This window comes from Brachyistius frenatus, unplaced genomic scaffold (genome assembly GCF_029030835.1).
Source record: "Brachyistius frenatus isolate BFR_SWC_R1_liver_20210118 unplaced genomic scaffold, ASM2903083v1 Contig_153, whole genome shotgun sequence".
Taxonomy (NCBI): Eukaryota; Metazoa; Chordata; class Actinopteri; family Embiotocidae; genus Brachyistius; species Brachyistius frenatus.
The window spans coordinates 41,911-64,846 of NW_027210752.1; the positions used below are offsets into that span (position 1 = coordinate 41,911).

The 22,936-nt window shown below is 39.7% G+C and overlaps 2 protein-coding genes across 2 annotated transcripts; one reads left to right on the forward strand and one right to left on the reverse strand.

The window, feature by feature from the left end:
• Positions 1-2,466: 2,466 nt before the first annotated feature.
• On the reverse strand, positions 2,467-9,941 carry LOC138631329 (mitochondrial basic amino acids transporter-like). Its single transcript, XM_069716179.1, has 4 exons — positions 9,708-9,941; positions 6,885-6,928; positions 6,182-6,265; positions 2,467-4,174 (listed from the first exon to the last, which is right to left on the reverse strand). The coding sequence occupies exons 1-4, from the start codon at positions 9,733-9,735 to the stop codon at positions 3,440-3,442; spliced, it is 891 nt and encodes a 296-aa protein (XP_069572280.1). The 5' UTR covers positions 9,736-9,941; the 3' UTR covers positions 2,467-3,439.
• Positions 9,942-10,342: 401 nt separating this feature from the next.
• Positions 10,343-15,245, forward strand: slc25a47a (solute carrier family 25 member 47a). The gene is made up of 6 exons (XM_069716178.1): positions 10,343-10,517; positions 11,318-11,361; positions 11,454-11,525; positions 13,019-13,198; positions 13,391-13,655; positions 13,984-15,245. Exons 1-6 carry the CDS (start codon positions 10,481-10,483, stop codon positions 14,295-14,297), a joined length of 912 nt encoding a protein of 303 aa, XP_069572279.1. The 5' UTR covers positions 10,343-10,480; the 3' UTR covers positions 14,298-15,245.
• Positions 15,246-22,936: the final 7,691 nt, after the last annotated feature.

Sequence of the window (22,936 nt, forward strand, 5' to 3'; positions counted from 1 at the left end):
AATATTCAATAGCAGACTCATCCTTGACAAGTGTATTCAATTTAATGAAATCTGGAGTTCATCTTGAGAATCTAAAATTTTGTTCCAAAAAAAATGGGTTTTGTATTTTAAGTGATTTTGCACAAAAAAATAAAAAAATAAAAAATAAAAAAAATAAAAATAAAAATAAAAAAGGGCGTGGCGTTTACCAGCAGATGCAGACCATGTAAGCAATGCATGTATATAAAGCATTTGAATGTGTCTCTTACTATTTAGGAGTTATTCGATCAAAAGCGTTGACCTTTACTACAGCGCCCCCTAATGGTTTGACATGTCATTTCTTGTGTCATCGTGTAATATTTTGTCAAAAACGTCATACTATATAGTATGACATCCAAAATGTCAAAGAAACATCATAATCTATGTCCTCCAAAATGTCATAAAAGTGTCATTGTATAGTATGTTGTCGAAAATGTCATAAAAAAAGTAATATTATAGTACGTCATCGAAAATATCATAAAAATGTCATAAAAAAAGGTTGTATTACAGTATATCATCCAAAATGTTAAAATGACTTCTATTTTTTTTAATCATATTTTAGACGACATGCTATAGTATAACTTTTTTTCACATTTTGGACGACATGCTATAGTATGACGGTTTATGTTGTCAAAAATATCAAAATAAAGTCATATTTTCAGAGTGACATGTAAGAAAACTAAAGAAGGAAAAGCATCTATTAATACAGTTCTTCTGGGGTTGTTTTTTTTACACACAGAGGCCACTGAATGCCACCACATTGAAAATGAGAGCGTAGAGTAGGTTGGATTAAAAAGACACATACAGCTGCTGTATTGTTTTTATTTACCCATTTGTACAGATCCTCAGTGACAAATCTAGACAAATAGGTTCTGTGACACAAAAATATCATGTTTCAGCTTAAAACTCAGACATTCTTAGGAACACTACAGAACTGACTTCATGAAAAATGACTTTATGAAAAATGGACGCGGCGAACAAAGGAGATGTCGAGGCTTTTGCTAAAGCCATGGAGACGGAGACAAAGTCGGACCAGGACAGCGACTCCAAAGACAAGAAGGACGACGATGAAGACATGAGTTTGGACTAAGTGCTCTTTTAAGAAAACTACCCTGATTATTTAATGTATTTATTTCATTTTTCATGAAGTCAGTATATATATATATATACATATATATATATATATATATATATATGTAAAACATATATTTTTCATGAAGTTAGTTGAAGTTATATATATGTACATTACCAATCACTTCAAAACAATCTGGCATCATTACAGATGCATCCTGTACATATTGCATCTTTAATCTCATATGGATTAAATAGTAGCTGTCCAATGGCAATCACTCCATTTCTGATGTAATCAGCAATTCAACGCAATTCAGGTTTTAGACAGAACACTTGCACAGGTGTGGTACATTCAACATACTTGAGGTTTTTAGTGCAGCTGTGACTGCTTGCTCTCCAACAGTCTTTCCATGAACAGTTTTCACACCAAACGGACAATAGTGGTTTTACAACTGCAGACAGAGCGTGGGAAGCCTTTAGAGGAGCAGATTATCGGTTGTACTGGCACGTTGGCCGCCTTGCTGGGGAGACATTCGGCAACATTCAGGCTTAAACACAAACAAATATCTTCAGATATTAAGCACACAGACAGAAAGCAGACAACTCCCACTCATTAACAATACTTGTATCCTTGTATAGTAATTTAATAGAATAAATACATCTAATTAAAGCCCCAATCCAGGTTAAATAAATGGTCTGTACTTGTATAGCGCTTTATCACCTTTCGGTCTCAAAGCCCTTTAACATGTTTTTCCATTCACCCATTCATACACTAATGAGACAGATCACCATGCAGGGTGCTGCCATCAGGAGCACATTAGCAATTGTAGGGTTCAGTGTCTTGCTCAAGGACACTTAGGCATGGGGACAGGAGGAGCTGGGGATTGAGCCACCAACCTCCGATTAGTGTGCACCCCACTCTACCGTCTGAGCCACAGCCTCCCTAGTAAGTAGACCAACTATTCTTGCGCACCTATACACATTGATCAAGTTTAAGATGTGACCCTCAAACTTCACTACAGCCACTTATAAAGAGGGTGAGTTTAAACAAACAAAATGTTACCAGTAATGTGCAGTTGTATATTCAGCATTTGTTCAGAGCGCTGCTAAAGCAGTTTCTTTTTTTTTGCTTGGCATTTTCTCATTCTGTAAAAGCACCAAATTTATTTTCCGTATGGGAAGAATTGTGATTGTTGTTCAAATATAAACCAAAAAAAAAATTCCCAAACAGATTGCGCTTCAAAAGAATCTTAAACGTTCCCTGGGGGACAATAAATACACGTCTGGCTGCAGTAACATATACGAGTGTAACAAATGAGGGCCATCATAAATATTGCGTTACTGTTATTTGTTGGCCCCAATAAAAAAAAAAAAAAAAAAAAAAAAAAAAAAAATTGTAGGAATTTAAAAGTCTCCCAAGCATACATTTCTGACCCCAAATCTCATGTAGGGCTTTGAAATATACATTTTTAAAACCAATAACAGAAATCTAAAAAAAAAAAAAAAAAATTAAATTAAAATAAATAGGGGGAGTGCCATGTTCCACTTCTGGACTAGGCCTTTAATACAGTAGTAAAGTTACAGTAATAATACTTCACATTGTTTGGTAGAACACGGCACGTCAAACAGAGCACCAAACAAAACACAACCCAAAATGCTACCCAGTCTTGATTCACACACAGACCGTTTTCATTCAATCCCTGAAGAGCCCTTCAGACCAGATGTTTTATTTAATCTACAGCAGACACCAACATGTGCTGCAGCGACTAATCGTGCTTTAGTGGTATTCAGATTATAGCTGCAATGGTTTTTGCTTTGAAAGCAGACAAATAGTGGCTCCCTTGACTCTTCAGAGGACACCAGTTCATGTGGAAACATATGCTCCAGATTCCTTACGCAAAATAAAAAGGACTACGTAAGGCAGAAAAACAGTTTCCAATACATTAAAAATACAAAATAAAATACTCAAAAATCAGTGCTATACAGATGCAGTTAAACCCTGCACAGTTCAAGATATATGCAAGAGATATCCATTTCCAGTGCCTTCACGGAAGACACTGCCAAGTCACAGAAGTGTTGTTGCTCAGTAACAAATCTAGATCAGTGTCTTACACAAAATATTTCAAAGGATAAAAGCTACTGTTAAAATCTTCCACGAATCCCTCGGCTCCAATCCCCCCCCCCCCCCCGCCGCCCCCCGTCTTACTAGAGTAATGTCTGCATCTTCAGAAGCAAACGTGAAACTTCAATTTTTGCTGAGAATGGCTGGTCTGATGTGAAACCGATGCGGATATTTTGTCTCTTTCTGCTCTTGTAAAGTGTCCAGGTCGAGGGCGAGACCTCTGTGCCGTCACAGGCCGGAGGGCTGGGCCGGCTCGCAGTCTTTCGGCCCCTCCGCGGCCCCCCGGGCGTACATGAGGACGAGGGTGACGGTGGCGAAGGTGGCTGCGTTCACGGGGAAGGCTCGCAGCAGCGTGGAGGTGAGGCCTCGCGTGAACACCATGTAGCCCTCTCTGCTGACGCTCTGCCGCACGCAGTCGGCGATGCCGCTGTACTCGTGCACCCCACCCACCCCGTCTGCCTGGAGCCGCGATTTGATCACATCTACGGGATAGGTGGAGAGCCAGGAGGCGATGCCAGCCATGCCCCCGGAAAACAGCAGTTTGGGGATCATGTAGCGGTCGTCGGGCTCACAGCCGAGGCGCCGCGTCAGCACGTCGTAGGACAAGAAATACACTCCGAAGCCAGGTGTCTCGCGGAGAACTGTCGTGATCATGCCTCTATTTACGCCCCGCAGACCCTCCCGGTTGTAGATGCGCACCAAGCAGTCCAGGGAACTCTTATATAGCTTCCTAGAGGACTTCTTCTCTCCTGTACCCTGCATTTGCAGGCGGGTCTTGGCCAGCTCCATGGGGCAGCAGATGACGCACTGGATGATCCCTGCTGCCGCGCCGGCTAAGAACTGATTCATCGGCGTGTCGTGTCCCAGCAGCCTCATGGCGTTTCCCTGGACCCCAAACACTATAGCATTGATGAATGTGAGGCCCATCATGGGGGATCCGATGCCTTTATACAGACCAAACACCTGATGTGAGGGTGAGAGACATCACATTAGGGAAGACATCACCAGGGACTGATCGTCCCTTTTAATAGACAAACACATTTAGTCACCGAGTCAGCAACGTTTGATTTAATTACTTGTCTCCTTTATTTGTCATCGAGTTACATAACCTCAAGTACTTTTAACACATTACTGTCCCATTAGAGCCACGTTCACCCGATTTGCCCCGTTATGGATAAAACACAGGTTTAATCACATTATTTTGTGCTCATAATTTAACAATGCAGCACACAGTGTATCTAGAACAACCAGCTACAGAGCTGCCAGTATAAACAGAATAGAGTTAGTTACAAGTCTTGCAGCGTGGTTCATCTATGTTTGTATTACAATAAGAAGAGTATTTGCAATGTTTTGTTATTACTTTTAACTGGGTTAGGGTTAGGGTAGTATATAGTGAAAGATGTAAAAAAAAAACCAAAAAAAACCACGGCATTACTAAGAATTAAAAATACGATACACACACAAAAAAAATCACTAATTACGAACCCGTTTTCCAAAAAGTTGGGACGCTGTATGAAATGTAATATAACATAAACCCATATTTAATAGAAAACAGACCAAAGACAACATAACAAATGTTGAGATGTAGAAATGATATTGTTTTATAAAAAATATATGCTCAATTTGAATTTGATGTCTCGAAAAAGTTGGGACAGGGGCAAAAAAAAAAACAACAACACCCACATAGACATCTCACAAATAATTAGGTTCATTTGCAACAGGTCAGTAACATTATTGCTTATAAAAAGTCTCTCAGCAGTGAAGATAGGGAGGGTTAGCCATTCTGTGAAAGACTGCGTGGGCGAGTAGTGCAATAAATTAAAGATAATATTACTGAGTGTAAAAATTGCAAGAGAGGGACCACCCAACCTTTTACCAGCGCACAGTTCAAAAGCCAGCATCCGTGATGGCATGGGTAGCTTGCACATCTGGGAAGGAACCATTACAGTGGGTACGGAAAGTATTCAGACCCCTTTAAATTTTTCACTCTTTGTTTCATTGCAGCCATTTGCTAAAATCAAAAAAGTTCATTTTATTTCTCATTAATGTACACTCAGCACCCCATCTTGACAGAAAAAAACAGAAATGTAGAAATTTGTGCAAATTTATTAAAAAAGAAAAACTGAAATATCACATGGTCATAAGTATTCAGACCCTTTGCTGTGACACTCATATTTAACTCACATGCTGTCCATTTCTTCTGATCCTCCTTGAGATGGTTCTACTCCTTCATTGGAGTCCAGCTGTGTTTAATTAAACTGATTGGACTTGATTAGGAAAGGCACACACCTGTCTATATAAGACCTTACAGCTCACAGTGCATGTCAGAGCAAATGAGAATCATGAGGTCGAAAAAACTGTCCAAGGAGCTCAGAGACAGAATTGTGGCAAATTGCTGGCATCATATTCAAAATAAGCACATATTTTTCATAAAACAATACAATTTCTCAGTTTCAACATTTGAGGTTATCTTTGGTGTGTTTGTAATTAAAACATTATTCAAGTCAACAGAGAGAAAAAAATGGATAGAGATTGAATATCAACAATAAGTGGGACTCAATCCAACATCTACACTTACTACCACCAGACGCGTTTCAACTTAAAGTGTCCCATTCTGTCATAAGACCAAGAGTGTCTGACACAACTCTACTATCAGGTCACTCCGACCTCACTGACTTCAACCTACAGGCCAAAGCAGCCATCTTGTTCCAGCCATAATAGCTGGACCTCGCTAAAGATAGCTCTGTCAAACATAACTATTGCATAGGTGTCAGCGGGCCTCCAGCTTTACAGCCCACTGACATAGGTGACGCATAGCGACAGGAACAAATACAGGACTCATTTCAAAAACCATGATAGACATCAGAGCCAGGCAAGAAAACATACAGTACATAAACATCATCACTCGTCAGGGTTATTAAAGCATGCCGATATTAGTATCAGATTTGCATCGGAAAGAAATCAACATACCGACTCCTGTCGAATGATGGACTGGAAACAGTGAACGGTCCCTCGGTACAGAGGCTTATCAACACTCTGGACCTGCAGTCTCACCTGGAAGAGAAAACACTCACAATGATCAGTTAAACTCTGGAGAAAAAAAATAGTTTTCCAGGGTTTAAAAAAATGTGTAGCCTGGTGCAATTTGAATTATCACAGGACACAAACCTAAAATCAGGGCTCTTTATTTCTTGACTGCTCTCGAGTAGCGTTTTGGAGAAATCACATAAATGTACGTGTTTTACAAAGAATATAATCATTGTCTAACTGAAAGTGCCCGGACGCGTCTAACTCGGTAAAACAAACTGGTTCACTAACCCAGAAAATAAACACATTGCATCAGTTCAGTGGAAAAGCTCCATGTAAAAACTCACGTGACATAAATGAATGCATGAAATAGTGCATAAACAATGTGCTAACGAGTCAATAAAATAATGCATAAACGACTGTGTAGGCTAGCGTATAAACAAGCTCATAACAGGAAAAGAGAAACATTATAGGCAATGTTCAAGTTCGCTGCATACATATATTAAATTCATAAAGCATATTTAGGTAAATTGGTGTTTCTTTAAAAAGTGAAGGACTGAGACATTTGTATAAAATATAAGAGAAACATTTCGGTTTTTAATTTTTTTTTTTCAAATGTACACAAAGAGAGAATATTTCTGCCCACCTTCACAGTGTCAAATGGGTGTCCAACCAAAACTCCAACAGCACCTGGAAAAAAACACAACAACCCCCAAAAAATATGACTAACCATCATTTGATTTAGATCTAAACAAGGGAGGGCCTTGGTGAATAAAACCACTCTCTTGACTTCAAGTTTTTTATTCCATTAAAAATGCAGTTTCAGCTTAGTGTAACCCACTAATAGGCAGGTTGAACATTATACTGATACCCAGAGTTACTTCCGTAATATCAAAACCATGTGAACTCTGAGCGTTCGCCTCTGAAAGGTCCTGTGCACACGTCTCTCAGAACTAGGGGTTTACATTTTTTTTTTTTTTTTAATGCATTTTAAGCAATCGGCACCCACTTACACATCGGGCCTTTATAACCCATCTTTGATGGCCAGATCTCTTGCTGCCGTAGTGTAATTTTAGCGTAAGCAGGTTAATACCGCCTTATCCAGAGCATCGACACCCTCCAAAGCTTTCTTGAGCGGGCCTTGTTACGTAAAGTTACATAACCTGGGCTTGTGCAGCACACGCACATGTTGTGATGCCGCTTAGGGATTCTCACCCGAGTCGAGGTTGAAACGTATATGCCGACGATAGCACTCGGACTGGTGGCCAACAGCATTAAGTATTAACATAGGAAACCAGCACGATGGAGAACATGAAGAAGAATCCCATGACGCAAGCCCGCCTCTTTCCCATCACCTCATGCCATATACAGTATGAGGCAGCAATGCAAATCTGTTTAGCCTCAGACATGTTACCGACCATTAATACTGTGACACTGCTGGTTATAGTACCAGTCAACAGTTTTTTTTTTTTAACAGATTACACACAATTATACCGTTATTCATATCAATATTATGGTATGAAATTAGACCATATATACCGGATAGAAGATTTCATCCATTTATTCCCACCAAGAGGTCAAGAACTTCTGCATGTTTATAACTTAAAAGCCAATGAGTTAATTATTAATAATTATTATTTTGATTAATCACAAGTTTGCAATCAAATAGTTGTCTGTCATTTTCATGTTTTGAATTAGGAGAGAGGTTGTTGCTGTTATTTTTTTTTTTTAATATTCAACGTGTCAATTAAAGAATCCCACTGGTTGTTTTTTTTTCCACACGGTCTAAATCATACTAATGACGAGCCCAATGTTATATAATTATATCAAGACAATGTTGACAAAATCGACTTGTAAGTGACGGAGCTACCCGTGTCACCACAGTAAACAAACACGGCTAGCTAATCCTACATAAGCGCCCGCTGTCACGTGACCCATTTGTAAAAAGGAACCAATCAGAGAGTCCCAGCTGGAGGCCAGGAAAATAACACAAGCCGGCGTGTTTGACACAATGACGAGCGGTCATTGACCTCAATCTGCTGGTGATCTGAGGCAAGGAAAAACAAGCAGAGGAGGGTGTTGCGTCATAGTTTAAAAAGAAGAAACCTCACACCTGTTTTTTTTTTTTTTTTTAAATATCTGAGCATGTGGGCTTTCACTCGCTGCAAACTTTTGGGCAAAGTACAAACTAGGCCACTCTTAAACCGCAGCAAACGGCTTCTCATTTGACTGTAGACGGATCCCTGAAATGTATGAAACCACATGGTCCGACACATCGTCCACCGCATCAAAAGAAAGCATGGGATTGGTCTTTGAAGGGGTGTGTACTGATTCATGCTATCTGGGTATGGCGTGTGTGTGTGTGTGTGTGTGTGTGTGTGTGTGTGTGTGTGTGTGTGTGTGTGTGTGTGTGTGTGTGTGTGTGTGTGTGTGTGTGTGTGTGTGGAAACTTGAAACAGCCAAGCTGTCCTAGTTTAAAGCTTGGGTTGCTCGTGTGTAGTGTTGACATGCTTTCAGTTCTCACCGGGGTGAACAAGTGACGCCGGGAAGACGTGAGCGAGCGTTTTTGCTGTAAACATCAGCATTTCCTTCCCACACAAGTTCTTAAAATGCGCGTTCTCGAGTTTAAGTTAATGAAATCGAATAACGTTACCGTATATATCCATATATTCAATACGTAGTTATGAAACGGTCACATTGTTTTGGACATAAAATTAAAGGGATGAAAGGTAGTTAGACCTTGCAGCCAATGCCTTCAACGCTGTTTGAAACCCACAGATTTGTAGAAACATCATTTTATTCGTCCAAGTAAGAAACACAGATTGTATATTTATATTTTAAATATGGACCACATTTAAACTGATCCAGATCTCAAACCACTTTGCTTAGACTTGTCAAATCTTGAACACAGATATATATATATATATATATATATATATATATATATATATATATATAGTCTTTTTTTGGTTGGTGGAGGTGGCTCATTGAATTTTTGATCCAGTAGACAAAAGATAATTTAATGTTGTGAGTAATAACGCTTTTTAAATCACACAAATACGTCAACTCAAACAAAATGAATACAGAAGATAAAAGTTTGAGCTGCCGTCGATCTTGAAGGACAAATTTTGCTTCGTTTTCCAACTTCAATCAAATACTGAACGTAAAAAAAAGATGTTGTTGTTGTTGTTGTTGTTTTTGTTTCCTTCTAACTTGTCGCCTGATGTTGGTTTTTGTGACTGAAAGTCAAACGGACCCGAACACCAAAAAGAAATCAGAAGAACCAAGATGTTATTTGGACACAGGTGAGTGGATCTGGATCAGTATATATCAGTATATATATATCAATATATATATATATATATATCCACCGTGATTTGACATTTGACGTGATTTAACGGCCGTTAAATGTCAACAACGGCTGTAATGGTCTGACAGTTGGCAGCGCGAACATGACATGACTACCTACCTCCGATGCACCCAGCAACGAAGTCCATCACCGCTCTCCAATGTCACTTCGCTGAAGGACTTGACACACAGTTTACACTCTGCGGGTCACCTGGTGAAGCTCGTTCTCTGTTCGCTCTCCCGTTGACCTCCACGCCCTACGGTGAACCGCTGCGGTGTTTTGTTTGTTTGTTTTTGTGTGTCTCCCTCCCCGCTGCCTGTATCATGGAGGTTTTATTCGAGCCACTTAGCGTCAACGGAAGTAACGAAGAAGGGGGGGGGGCGGGGCAATCCACCGGCTTCGGTTCGAGTTTCTGTCCAATCAGAGCGAAGGTATGACGCCGACACCCACGCTTGTGACGTAATCCTCGTCACTTTTAAAACGTGTGGAAAATGCCGCTTGATGTTTTGGTTTTTGAACCGCCGAGTCAAGTGTGTAGAGGCGGTTTTTATGAGTTTCACAGACAGTTGTCGTTCATGTTTAATAAATATACGTCTTCATGAAATGACATCATGCGGCGGTGAGCCTAAAGAGATCCGTTAACAACGTTTTTTTTTTTTTTTTTCTTTCCAAGTGCACAGTACAAAGCACACACACACACACGCTGCACTCTTCGGCAATGTTCGGGTAAAATCGGCGCCACCGTTGACAGTCAAGGCAGCAGTGTCCATAACGCGGTGATGTAACAGCAACAAACTCAAGGTTGCGATTATGTAGCAGCGCATGCTAGAAGAGAAATGGGCTCAGCTCTGGCATGTGTGTGTCGGACAGTCACCGAATGATCGTATGACAGGATGCATATCGCTGATTTCGTATCCGGATCATTTGCAGGTAACTGGTAATGAGACCAGTTTTTTTGTTGTTTTTGTTGTTTTTAAAGTTAGCATTAGTAAGCTGTGGTATTGTCTGGGGAAACTCGCTGCTGTATGTGCATGGTGCGATAACTATAACAGCGATTAGATTGAGACGAACCTAAAAGTGCGTGTTTCTTTGCTGTCTATTTTTGCATAAACTGGCGTTACGAACAACACAAATCTAACGTAATTAATTTAATCCAGCGGTCAAGGAACATAAATGCGTCAAATTGACTCTCAGGATATTTTTTTATCCTGACATGCTTAAAGTTCACGTGATCAGTTTGTGATCTGCAAGTATTTGAAGGCTCTACACTGACGTACTGTCCCCGTGTTACAGCAAAATGTGTGACTCATCAGATTCGGTGACCCACAGTGTTGGTTATGTTTTAGGCATAAGGAGTTGCATGGTTAGGGTAAACATATCAGGGAATCTGTCCACTTAACCTATCATACATGTGGTGGAACAATTTCTTTTGCCATCTTACAGCGGAAATGTGTTCCCTGAAAAGTTTCATATTTGTCAAAAACAGTTTCACATTTCCAAATTCAAGCTGATGAGCTTCAAAGTATGTCTTCAAATTACGTATTTTTCCTGACTATCTGTCAAGGTATTATCCTTTAAATGAGGTGAAACAGGACAGCAATAAACTGCCACATTTGACCTCCCTGTCAGCTTCACGAGATTAGACGTGAGACAGATAGAAGTCCATATCCTTGAACATCATTGCATCTCTGCTGTGTCCTTAATGCTCTCTTCTCTTTGAAAACACACAGGGGCATGTGGAGTTGCAGTTGGCTACCCGCTGGACACTGTGAAGGTATACAGTACTGTAAGGGGCATATGGCTGAAACAGACATAGTAGACAACGTTTATACCTGACTTTTTTTTTTTTTTTTTAAATCTTTCTAGGTCCGGATCCAAACCCAGAAACAGTTCACTGGAATATATCATTGTGTAGTGTCGACATTTTCAAAAGAAGGGGTAAGTGGAACTGGTGTTTGTCTACACTGTAGTCTACACGTTTCTTTGTATGAAAAAAAAGTTTCACAAATGGTGTTTAAAAAGAATCACATGAGTTAAGAATGAGGCTGCCAGTAAAGACAACCCTGACCCTAACCTTAACCCTTACCGGGGAGAACACGTGCGAGTCGGGCGAAAGATCGAGCTCATCGAGTCCAGGGATCCATGAGGACGAGCTACGCTGACATAATAGTGAAAAGGAGCCCACATGTAGGGAATGTGTCACAGATTGGTCCTGAAAAACAAGAGTGAAAGTCAAATAAACTGAAATGTCCTGGAAAATAATATCTCGTATTTTCCTTAAGAGCAAACTGACAAATTTCCCCAACAGCTGGTGGCTTATATTATGCTCACGGACCAAATTTGAATCACTTATTGTGAAAAAAAAAAAGTGTTAAACATCCCAGTTAAGGCTTTTTAAAACCCATGTTCAGATTATTAAAACCCCGAAAGGTGAAATAATAATAACAGTAAATCAGCATTTCAGCAACAATAAACCAGGTCTACATCAAAAACCTGGAAAGAAAAAGGTTTCACGAAACTAAAATATTGTGTTCTAAACAAACTTTGAATGCTTTCTGTCCTTATACTGTATAGTTATAGTGTTTTGTGGTTTTTTTTACATATATATTCCTGGCATAATGTGGTCTGAATGGGGGAAAGAAACTGTGCTTTAAACAGAATTTGGAGTGTTTTTGTTAATCACATTCGCGTTTGACAAGCGTTGTTGTTGTTTTGTTTTTTCAGATAAAACTAGTTTCATTGTTGTCTGAATAGAAAAAAAAAATATGAATGATAACAACAAAGTAAAAAAAAAAATCAAAACTCTCAAAGTTGGCTTTAAACAAGGTTAAAGCTTTCACTTGGATGTCAAACAGCATTCCACATTAATAAGTGGACCAATAAATTAAGAATACGTTTCTATATTATATTGTTGTTCGTATTCACTTAAGTTACCTTTAAGTTTCCTCTTAACTGTCAAAGTGAAAGCTGAGCATCTGCAGCTAATTGCGCTGCCATGTTAGTCTGTGCTATTTGCATATTTAGAGACCAGGCTACTTATAGTTGTTGCAGTCATAAAATGGTCAAAGAAAAGTATCAGGTCAGCCTTACAGTCAATATTTGTCCTCTAGCTGTAGAGTCACAGATTAACACATACAGCACTGTGCAAGGTTTAGTTACTAAAAGTAAAATAAGGAGGATGCTATCAAAAAAGTCTGTCATACCAGCCTAATGTCACTCAAAGATAAGAGCGGGAATCCTGTTTGACAATTTTTGAGTATTGAACATGGAGTTGACCGTCCAATTTTTCTCGGACAGAAACTTAAACTAAAATAATTAAATGAAGTGGTAGACGGGAAGCAGGAAATATAATTTACATTGTGATTTTTTTTTTTAATTTTTTTTACTTTACTTCCTCTACGTGTTTTCTTTTCACCCTCTTGTGCCACCAGGTGCATGGCTTTTTCAAAGGCATGTCCCTACCCATCGCCACGGTCTTCATGACTTCCTCAGTGGTGTTCGGCACATACAGGAACTGCCTGCAGTGTCTGAGCCAGGCACGAGGTGCTGGTAGTGGTCCAAACACCAAGCTAGAAGTCTTCCTGTCTGGACTGGCGGGCGGTATAGCTCAGGTAACGAAGATTATTTTACAAACTTCTTAAAGTTGCTGAATCATGCACCTCAGTAATGTACTTTATTTCACCGGCATTGTTCACCTAAAACTCAAAGTATACCATGTCTCTTTTTGATTCTCAGATAGATTGATAGCCGTGGGTTTAGATTTATCTGTCGTCATCTGCTGAGTCCTTTATTATCTCCGACAGATATCAGTGATGTCTCCAGGTGACATCGTGAAAGTACGTCTGCAGTGTCAGACAGAGTCCAAGCGACGGGGAGGCAACATGCCCAAACCAAAGTACCACGGTCCAGTTCACTGTCTGCTGAGCATCATCAAAGAGGAGGGCTTCATGGGGCTCTACAGAGGAGCTCTGCCGCTCATGCTGAGAGATGGGCCGTCGTACGCCACGTACTTTTTAACTTACGCCACCATCTGTGAATGGCTGACGGACAGCAGCACCAAAAGATTAGGTGAGGGAAGAAGCAGGGAAAGGCTGCCGTTCTGTATCTTGTTCTCCTTTTACGACTGTTTTCATGTTTTCAATCACAGCTGTGAGTCATGTGTTACACAACAATGCCACATTTCTTTTTGCATTTCATTAAATGTGAATTTAAAGAATTGCAAAGACTTGCTCATATTCTTAAGATTAGCTTTACTTTTGCTTCAAGTGCCTGTTCCGAGGACAATAAGCATTTCATAGAGCAACTGGGATGCCAAAACTCTTGGCTTTTATGATCTAAATTCCTTGACGAATATAAAGTTAAATGTCAGCATCTTCTTTAACTTAATTTCCTCCAGACTGGAGTGTCGTGATGCTCGCTGGTGGCGTAGCAGGAATGACAGGCTGGACCGTAGGAACGCCCATGGACGTGATCAAAGCCCGCCTGCAGATGGACGGAGCGCAGGAGACCAAGAGATACAAGGGTTTTTTCCACTGCATCACTGAGACTGTGCGGGTGGAGGGAGGTGGGGTTTTCTTCAAGAGCTTGGGCATCAACTGTCTGCGCGCTTTCCCCGTAAACATGGTGGTGTTTTTTACATACGAGTTTCTCACCCATTTTCTCCGTGCCGGACCTGAAAGTGTCGACCCGCCTCGTTTCAGGTTCGATTAGCGTCAACTACCTCCAGTCATAATGTTGGATTTGTTTGTCCTCGTCAAATGTTATAATTTTTTTGCATTGCATTTGCAGTCTTTTAAAGGGATGATTGTGTCAGCCATCATTAGAGCTATCTGTTACATATAATACAACATTCAGGTAGACTGACTAATACATCCTAAGAGCAGTCAGTAATGGGCACTGTTGGTGCGTGCCACAGATAATCCATCTGACCACTAGATGGCTTCCTTTACCAGCTTGTTACTTTTTTTTCTTCCTGGTTTACTTCATGGCTGTAGAAGAGCAGTGTACCAAGAAACCTTATTACTTCTGAGACTACTAGGACTTAATATGACTTTATTCAACAGCATTTTAGGCCTTGATCTTAGAATTAATTTACAGTTTAGCAAGCTTGTTACCCGTCCAGGCCCATGTTACATGTTTGCATGTTATTACGTCCACTGCTCATTTCTAGCAAAATGTTACAGCTGGATAATGGGGCTTAAACATATCATATTTAACTTATAATATTGTGATATTGCAAACCCTGTTGAACTGCATAGATTATTTCAAGAATTACACTGAAAAAAAAAGAGTCCGGATGAAATACAAAAGGAGTCAGGATAAGTACATTCGGCATGTCACTGCAAAAGCTGCTGCCATTATAACCAGCATTAACAACCTCAAGGCAAACTGTCTGAAATCATAATGTGGAGCCCTTTTATAGATTTTTTTTAAACTCATTTGGTTTCATTCTGTCTTCCGCTTTATCCAAATAAACATTACATTTTAACCACTGCTGGTTTAGTTTCCGGGGTTTGAGGTTGGAGGATGGACACAGTGAAGTCAGGTCTCTTCAAATGTGGAGAATATGAGAATGATATTTATTGTAATTTATCTGTGATGAAAATGATTTTTGTGCCTTCCATAATAAAGACAGTTTGAGGAAATGATTGTTTAAAATGTTGTCATAATCTCTTCATTTCTAAACTTTTAATTTCACTGATAAAACTTAAAAAGAAACCAAACAAATAATTTTGTTTGCAACATTATTCATAATAATCAGATGCTGAAATATTTAGTGACCAAAAGTTAGTTCTGACCGCTGTGACCTCATCAGAGGCCAAAACAGCACAAAACCAAGTGACTGTAATGTATACAGAAATATGAAATGTGTACTGAATTGGTAACATATCAGTCACATCAAAGAAGAGCCAGGTGTCAGGGCATGGGTCGTGTAGATACAATATACAAATGTTAAGTATTCGAGAGAATAAGGTGGCTATACTGTAAACTCGGTAAAATTCAAATGAATATGTTTGGGAATATGAATGAATGATTCATCCTGTCAAAAATGTAATTTAAGAAATACCAGAAAAGAACTTGGTACTTTCACGTTACAAAAGTCAGACATACTGTTGGCATAGTTAAATAAACCAAATTTACAACCACCTTACTATGGTTAATGTCATGTAGTAAACTGCAAAATGCAAACCTTTGATGACTATTCATTTATTAATTTGTGATGTATACGTCAGGCATTCGATTTGTGGTACGCAGCCTAACACCTAACTTGTTCCACTCAAACAGATTTCCAACAAGAAACTGCCTTGTTCATAATAACTGATTTTATGCTTCGGATATGGTCTGTGACAATGTAAATTAAAGATTACTACTGCGGCCGCACAGTAAATGAATACAGGAATAATGGTGTGCTAGTTGGAGGTGGTGTGTGGAGAAAGGGAAGTACAACAGTACTAACTCAACCTAAAATTCCCAACGTTGTCACTGGGTGGGTTACATCCCCTCCAAAAGCCTGTTGAATGTCACTGCCACCTTTTCTAATCACATCCAAACTGAGCCAGAGGGACCCGCACAAACAGGCCTTTTGTTCAATGAAATAATTAACTCAATCAGATTATCCCGCAAGCAATATCAAGTGGAATCCTGGAAACATTTTAAGAACTGACTGAATTAACCACTTGCGCTCCAACCAGCCCACAGACATTATTGCTGCAATAACTCCATATATCTTTTTCTCACTCTCTCTTTGGGTACTTTTTGTGTGAACTGAAGATTAGTGACTTCACGAGGTATGAGTTAAAGGACTGGTTTCATCTGTTCTACATGTGTAATTGGCTCATGCTTCTCCCACTATGTGTGCAATAAAGACCAATTATATGGAGCTCAACTGTAATGATTTAATTGTCCTACGAATGACAGATTTACTCAGAGAATAAAGTGGGTCCTGTTGGCTGAGACCACAGTAGGTCTGTTTTCAGTCAGATCTGTGGCAGGCCTTCAGATTACATGTCATCAACAAGAACAAAAAAAAAAAAATACAAAATGAGTGTTCTTTTAATATGTTTATGGCTTGTTGTTGTGCATATGCAAATCCACTTTAATGCTACCGCTGAATACATAAAGATGACAATAAAAACAGTCTTAAACATGATTCATAAGTCAGAGGGATAGCAGTTGCCATTAATTAGTTGAAAGTGATCTAACAGAACAATTATGAGAAGATCTGTGTAGTTTGCAGCCTTTGATCAACATGGGTTAACAGTTGGGCAATACATAAAACGGAGTGGGGTCTTTGCGCCTCTATTTGAGTTCCAGGCCAGCGCTGGGATTCATAAATCAGGCTTTTCCACAAGGGGATGCTTGCTGAAATTCTAGGAATTGCACTCCGTACTGTGAAACAAGAAAACCCCTGAATGTTGCCTTTGTTAACTGCTTTAATTAAACCCTGCATGTCTTTCCCCCTCCTTATGCAACAACAACCCACAATTATGCAAGCATCTAAAAATCTCATTCAATGAAGTTACAGGCTGCTTGGTCGTGAAATGACTCAATGAGTTGAGTGACACGTTTTCACACTTATTTCTGGTGCTTTTTTTTTTGCTGTCTTTACACATGCAGGTAAAAGGGCAACAGCTCCACAAGAGAGGCGACTCAGGCTATTCTGACATGGCCTGTTTGTCATTGATCAAAAATTGTATTTCTGACCTGGATTATTACATTTCTTAATGGCCTTCACGCATTTGAAATAAGTTCAACTACAAGATAGTATCGCTACTGATGCACAGAACAAAACAAAAGATTATTATCCCGGTTGTGAATGTTGCGTTGGTGGCTTTTAATACGCTAATCAGTGGGATGAGTTCAAGCACATGACTCATGTCAGAAGAGCCTCTCATCTCTTTCAACCGTATCACAGCACATATTAGGTTTCTATGTTGCACATTCAGGGATGATATAGTGGCCTGGGTTGCCATGTTATTATCAAGAGGCACATGCTGCAGACAGTTGTGTAAAATAACAAGATTTACTCAAAATAATTTTCAAAACAAAATCTTTGGGAACTTTTATTAGCTGTCCAAAGTAAGCACACGATAAATCAACCAGCAGGGTTTGTGTGGGTGACTCATTACATGATGGGTGTTCACATAATATCTGGAAAGCTTCATTTTGTTGTCAGAATCGGTCCTTGGTAACTACCACTTGGGCCCCCTTTCACCAATTGCTGTTTGGGCTATTTTGGGAGCTCTGCGCTCCCCTGTTAGTGACGTGTGCTGCTGGGTAAATTTGCAGCTCCGGCGGCCTAGGCTTGCAACCTCAGATGGCATCAATAGGGAGAAAATGGAGGGGTGGGAGAGATGAGAAGGAAGGGCAACAGAGAAGATGCTCGAAAGAGAGGGACGGAGGGGTAGGAAGTAGACAGAAAGCATAATAAAATACAACTGTTAACAGATGCCACTCGAACATGAGATGGGTTTAAGTACAGGAAGAGATGCTGCTCTAAATGCCAGTAATAGAAACCAAAATAACAAATTAGTCTGATAGACAGTAGGGAAAACAAAAGTCTGTTAAAATGAATCTGAATCCTTTTAAAATGAATAGAGAAGAGGAAAATCTGTTTGCATGAAAGCAGAACAACAAAAGATGCATCCAGGAGGAAAAATGAACTCTTGTTCTTCTTGACGACTAACAAGTGTAGGGAGCAGTGATAGGTGATGATGGAGGTGGAGGAGTGGGGGCGCTATTGTACTTTATACTCAGCTGGAACTAACAGTGGTGAAGGGAAAGGAGGAAAGGACGGACTGAAGAAATCCTTTGATGCTCAAAGCAAGTTCTGTCTTAAATGCTGTGCTCCTTAAGGTGTTTGTGTTACACTTGTTATGTTTCTGATACTGACGACATTCTAATAACATGAAACATGCTTTTAAAAGGGAAACGTTTTCAATATCAGATAGGAGAAAAAAGTGCAAAAATGCATTTCCGTGCATGACAGGTGTATAAAAAAAGCTTGTTACCTTAGCTTTCCAGCTTTATTTGTTTGGGAAGACTTATTGAGATCAAGATTAGTCAATACACACAAAAAAACACATTTATAAAGGTAATTAATTCATGAACTGAAAACCAGCCTTCCTTAGTGTTAGTTTTTTGTGATCTTGTTAGCTGTGATATTAAATCTGTCTGAATAAGCAGTAAAAAAAATTCTGGAAACTATCCAGGCTAAGTAAGTGTAAAATCAATCCCTTGGATAGAGATATGAATTCCAATTTGAGATTTGTTTTATAAAGAATATGTGTAGAATTCAGGGGGAAAAATTATAAATTCTATTCTATTTCTGAGATTAGAACCCTGGAAATCCTACACGCTGGTCTTTTCTCTACATCTGACAGTTTTGATTTGAAATACAGTAAATGTCTGTACCAGCTACAATAAACTCATTGTAAACTAGAATATGACAAAGTCTAAATCCTGACTGCTGTAAGCGGATGGCATAATTAAACCCCAGGAAGGTCTTTGTTGAGCAGAGATTCTGGGACTTTAGTCCATCAGTTTAGATCTCATCATTAGGTTTTCACTGTAGGTTGCCAGTGTTACCACACCTTTTGAAAAATGACATCCCAATTAGCAGGTTTTTTAATCACATCCCTGTTGTTGATAATTTAGTCATACTCACAATTAATCAGAGGTGGAGTGTAACTTACTTTGTCAGTTGTTGACACAAACTGTAGGACAGTTATATCCAGCACAAAACACCCAAAGTGGTTTGAAGTGATTTGTTTCAAAAAGGTCTATTACAACAAAGATACTTCAGTTAACTGGTTCTCTTGGTTTGGATGTCAGCTGAGATAGATTTAATTGAAAACAGAAGTCTCTCAGCTTGTCTGATTTGCTGGATACCCTTTTGAGGTTAAGGTCACACATAATAAACAGCTCAGAGGATCTACAAGTTGACCATGAATACCTAATCTTCTCCAGAGATTCACTAATTGCAGAGGTAGGGCAGTAAACACTCATAACAGCATTCCGCCAAGCACAAATGTCCCCAATAACCTATTCAAATTTCTGGGAATCAGTGCATGGCCTCTTTTCACCCTTCGCTCCCATTAAACACAGCAACTGCTATGTCTTCATTGGGAATGCTGGCACTGAGACAAGTTTCTGGGCCTATGAAAACATCTGGTGTCGTTTCACCGGAACACACATGTACTAATTACATTTTTATATACATATATAGTATATTTTTATGTAGAATTCCATAATATAGCCGCATGAAATGTGCATTTCAATTGTGAATTCATTGGTTATATTAAATGTGTTAGACCAGAAAGTAAGTGGTCAACAACTAGAAATGTTTTCACACTGCTTTACAGTGGTGTGAAAAAGTGTTTGCCCCCTTCCTGATTTCTTATTTTTTTGCATATTTGTCACAATTAGATGTTTCAGATCATCAAACAAATTTAAATATTAGTCAAAGATAACACAAGTAAACACAAAATGCAGTTTTTAAATGAAGGTTTTTATTGTTAAGGGAGAAAAAAAATCCAAACCCACATAGCCCTGTGTGAAAAAGTGTTTGCCCCCTCCTGTTAAAACATAACTTAACTGTGATTTATCACATCTGAGTTCAATTTCTCTAGCCACACCCAGGCCTGATTACTGCCACACCTGTTCTCAATCAAGAAATCACTTAAACAGGACCTGCCTGACAAACTGAAGTAGACCAAAAGATCCTTAAAAGCTAGACATCATGCCGAGATCCAAAGAAATTCAGGAACAAATGAGAAAGAAAGTAATTGAGATCTATCAGTCTGGAAAAGGTTATAAAGCCATTTCTAAAGCTTTGGGACTCCAGCGAACCACAGTGAGAGCCATTATCCACAAATGGCCAAAACATGAAACAGTGGTGAACCTTCCCAGGAGTGGCCGGCCGACCAAAATTACCCCAAGAGCGCAGCGACGACTCATCCGAGAGGTCACAAAAGACCCCACAACAACATCCAAAGAACTGCAGGCCTCACTTGCCTCAGTTAAGGTCAGTGTTCATGACTCCACCATAAGAAAGAGACTCGGCAAAAATGGCCTGCATGGCAGAGTTCCAAGACAAAAACCACCGCTGAGCAAAAAGAACATTAAGGCTCGTCTCATTTTTGCCAGAAAACATCTTGATGATCCCCAAGACTTTTGGGAAAATACTCTGTGGACTGACGAGACAAAAGTTGAACTTTTTGGAAGGTGTGTGTCCCATTACATCTGGCGTAAAAGTAACACCGCATTTCAGAAAAAGAACATCATACCAACAGTAAAATATGGTGGTGGTAGTGTGATGGTCTGGGACTGTTTTGCTGCTTCAGGACCTGGAAGACTTTCTGTGATAAATGGAACCATGAATTCTGCCGTCTACCAAAACATCCTGAAGGAGAATGTCCGGCCATCTGTTCGTGACCTCAAGCTGAAGCCAACTTTGGTTCTGCAGCAGGACAATGATCCAAAACACACCAGAAATTCCACCTCTGAATGGCTGAAGAAAAACAAAATGAAGACTTTGGAGTGGCCAAGTCAAAGTCCTGACCTGAATCCTATTGAGATGCTGTGGCATGACCTTAAAAAGGCGGTTCGTGCTTGAAAACCCTCCAATGTGGCTGAATTACAACAACTCTGCAAAGATGAGTGGGCCAAAATTCCTCCACAGCTGTAAAAGACTCATTGCAAGTTATCGCAAATGCTTGATTGCAGTTGTTGCTGCTAAGGGTGGCCCAACCGGTTATTAGGTTTAGGGGGCAAACACTTTTTCACACTGTGCCATGTGGGTTTGGATTTTTTTTTCCTCCCTTAATAATAAAAACCTTCATTTAAAAACTGCCTTTTGTGTTTACTTGTGTTGTCTTTGACTAATATTTAAATTTGTTTGATGATCTGAAACATTTAAGTGTGACAAACGTGCAAAAAAGAAATCAGGAAGGGGACAAACACTTTTTCACACCACTGTATTTGCTTAATTCTATCTGAACCGACAAAATGTTCAAGCATATAACCACCTGTCTACAAATTGTGCGCGGTACAAAAACACAAATTTTTGAGGAGAAACAATTGCCATCGGCATAATACATGAATTAATTATGTATTTAAAAAAAATGAATTTGTTACATGCCAACAGTTGGAGTTGCAACCCGCACCTAAGGTGTATTTATTTAGGTTTGTGTCTCCAGGGGACAGTTGAGTGCCAAGCAGTAATGCAACACCTAAGAATGAAAGGCAGTGAATAGACATGAACTCACTTTCAGTATTTTGCAAATGTTGCAGCCTTATGTCATTTGATCTGGTATGCAGGATAACAGATGGTGAACAGGCCTGACAGGGTCCTACAACCTAAAAGTTTAATGGAGCGCCAGGGAAGACCCCATGCTTCACGCTGGAGAGTGGCAAGGAAGCTAGTCAGCAAGTGAAGGAGGTGTTAATTAGAATGAAAATCCAAACACGGTCTTGATAAATAAGGATTCAGTAAGCAGGGAAATGAAATGAAGCAACAGTTTTACAGTACACACAAAGTGGCAACGTAATGCGGAATAACACCGCAAGGGTCAACTGACTCAATATTACTATCTGTCAAATGTCTCACTAATTCACAGGATTCTATACTAACACTATGCGTGCTATGCGAAAACTTCAAAGTAGAAACCACCTATAATAAATTTTTAGCAACAAGTAGATAGTGTGCAGTATCTCACTGGTGTTATCAAGTGGGCACCTCCCGTCATTGTGTTTTGTAGAGTTCAGCCCACGATACCTCGAGAAGGCTCAACAGCAGTCCTGGCGTCCCAGAACTACTTGCCTCAATACACACACACAGCCCTCCTGCTCTACCTGCTTTAAACTACCGTAGTATGACTTGTGCCTATACTTTGGCAACCGTGTCTTTGTTTAATGGCTGATTATTCAGCTCAGAAGCTGAAAGCGTGTAATACGCCCATCAGTCCACTAGAGGTGGAGTTCATGTGAGGCGAAAGAGGTCATTTGACAAAGTACAAAGGCAGAGGAGGCAGGTTGAGGGTGTTTGAATGGATAAAGCACTGGACTTTCACACAGGAAACCAGGGTTTATGTCAGCAAGAAAGGAAAATCAAAGTCTTAAAAAAATCTTTTCCTCACCAAAGTAGTGTTGGTACTTAACCCTAACCACGTTTTTTTTTCTTCTTAAATCTAACCTTGTTATTTTTTATTACATAAGCAAAAAAAGACTGAGACATTGACATGTTATCCTCCAGTGGATTGGCAGATGTATTACACGCAATACCGGGTTGGATAATTGTAGAAAAAAATTAGCAGGGGGCCACAGAAGAAACTAGGGTTATCAGGGCC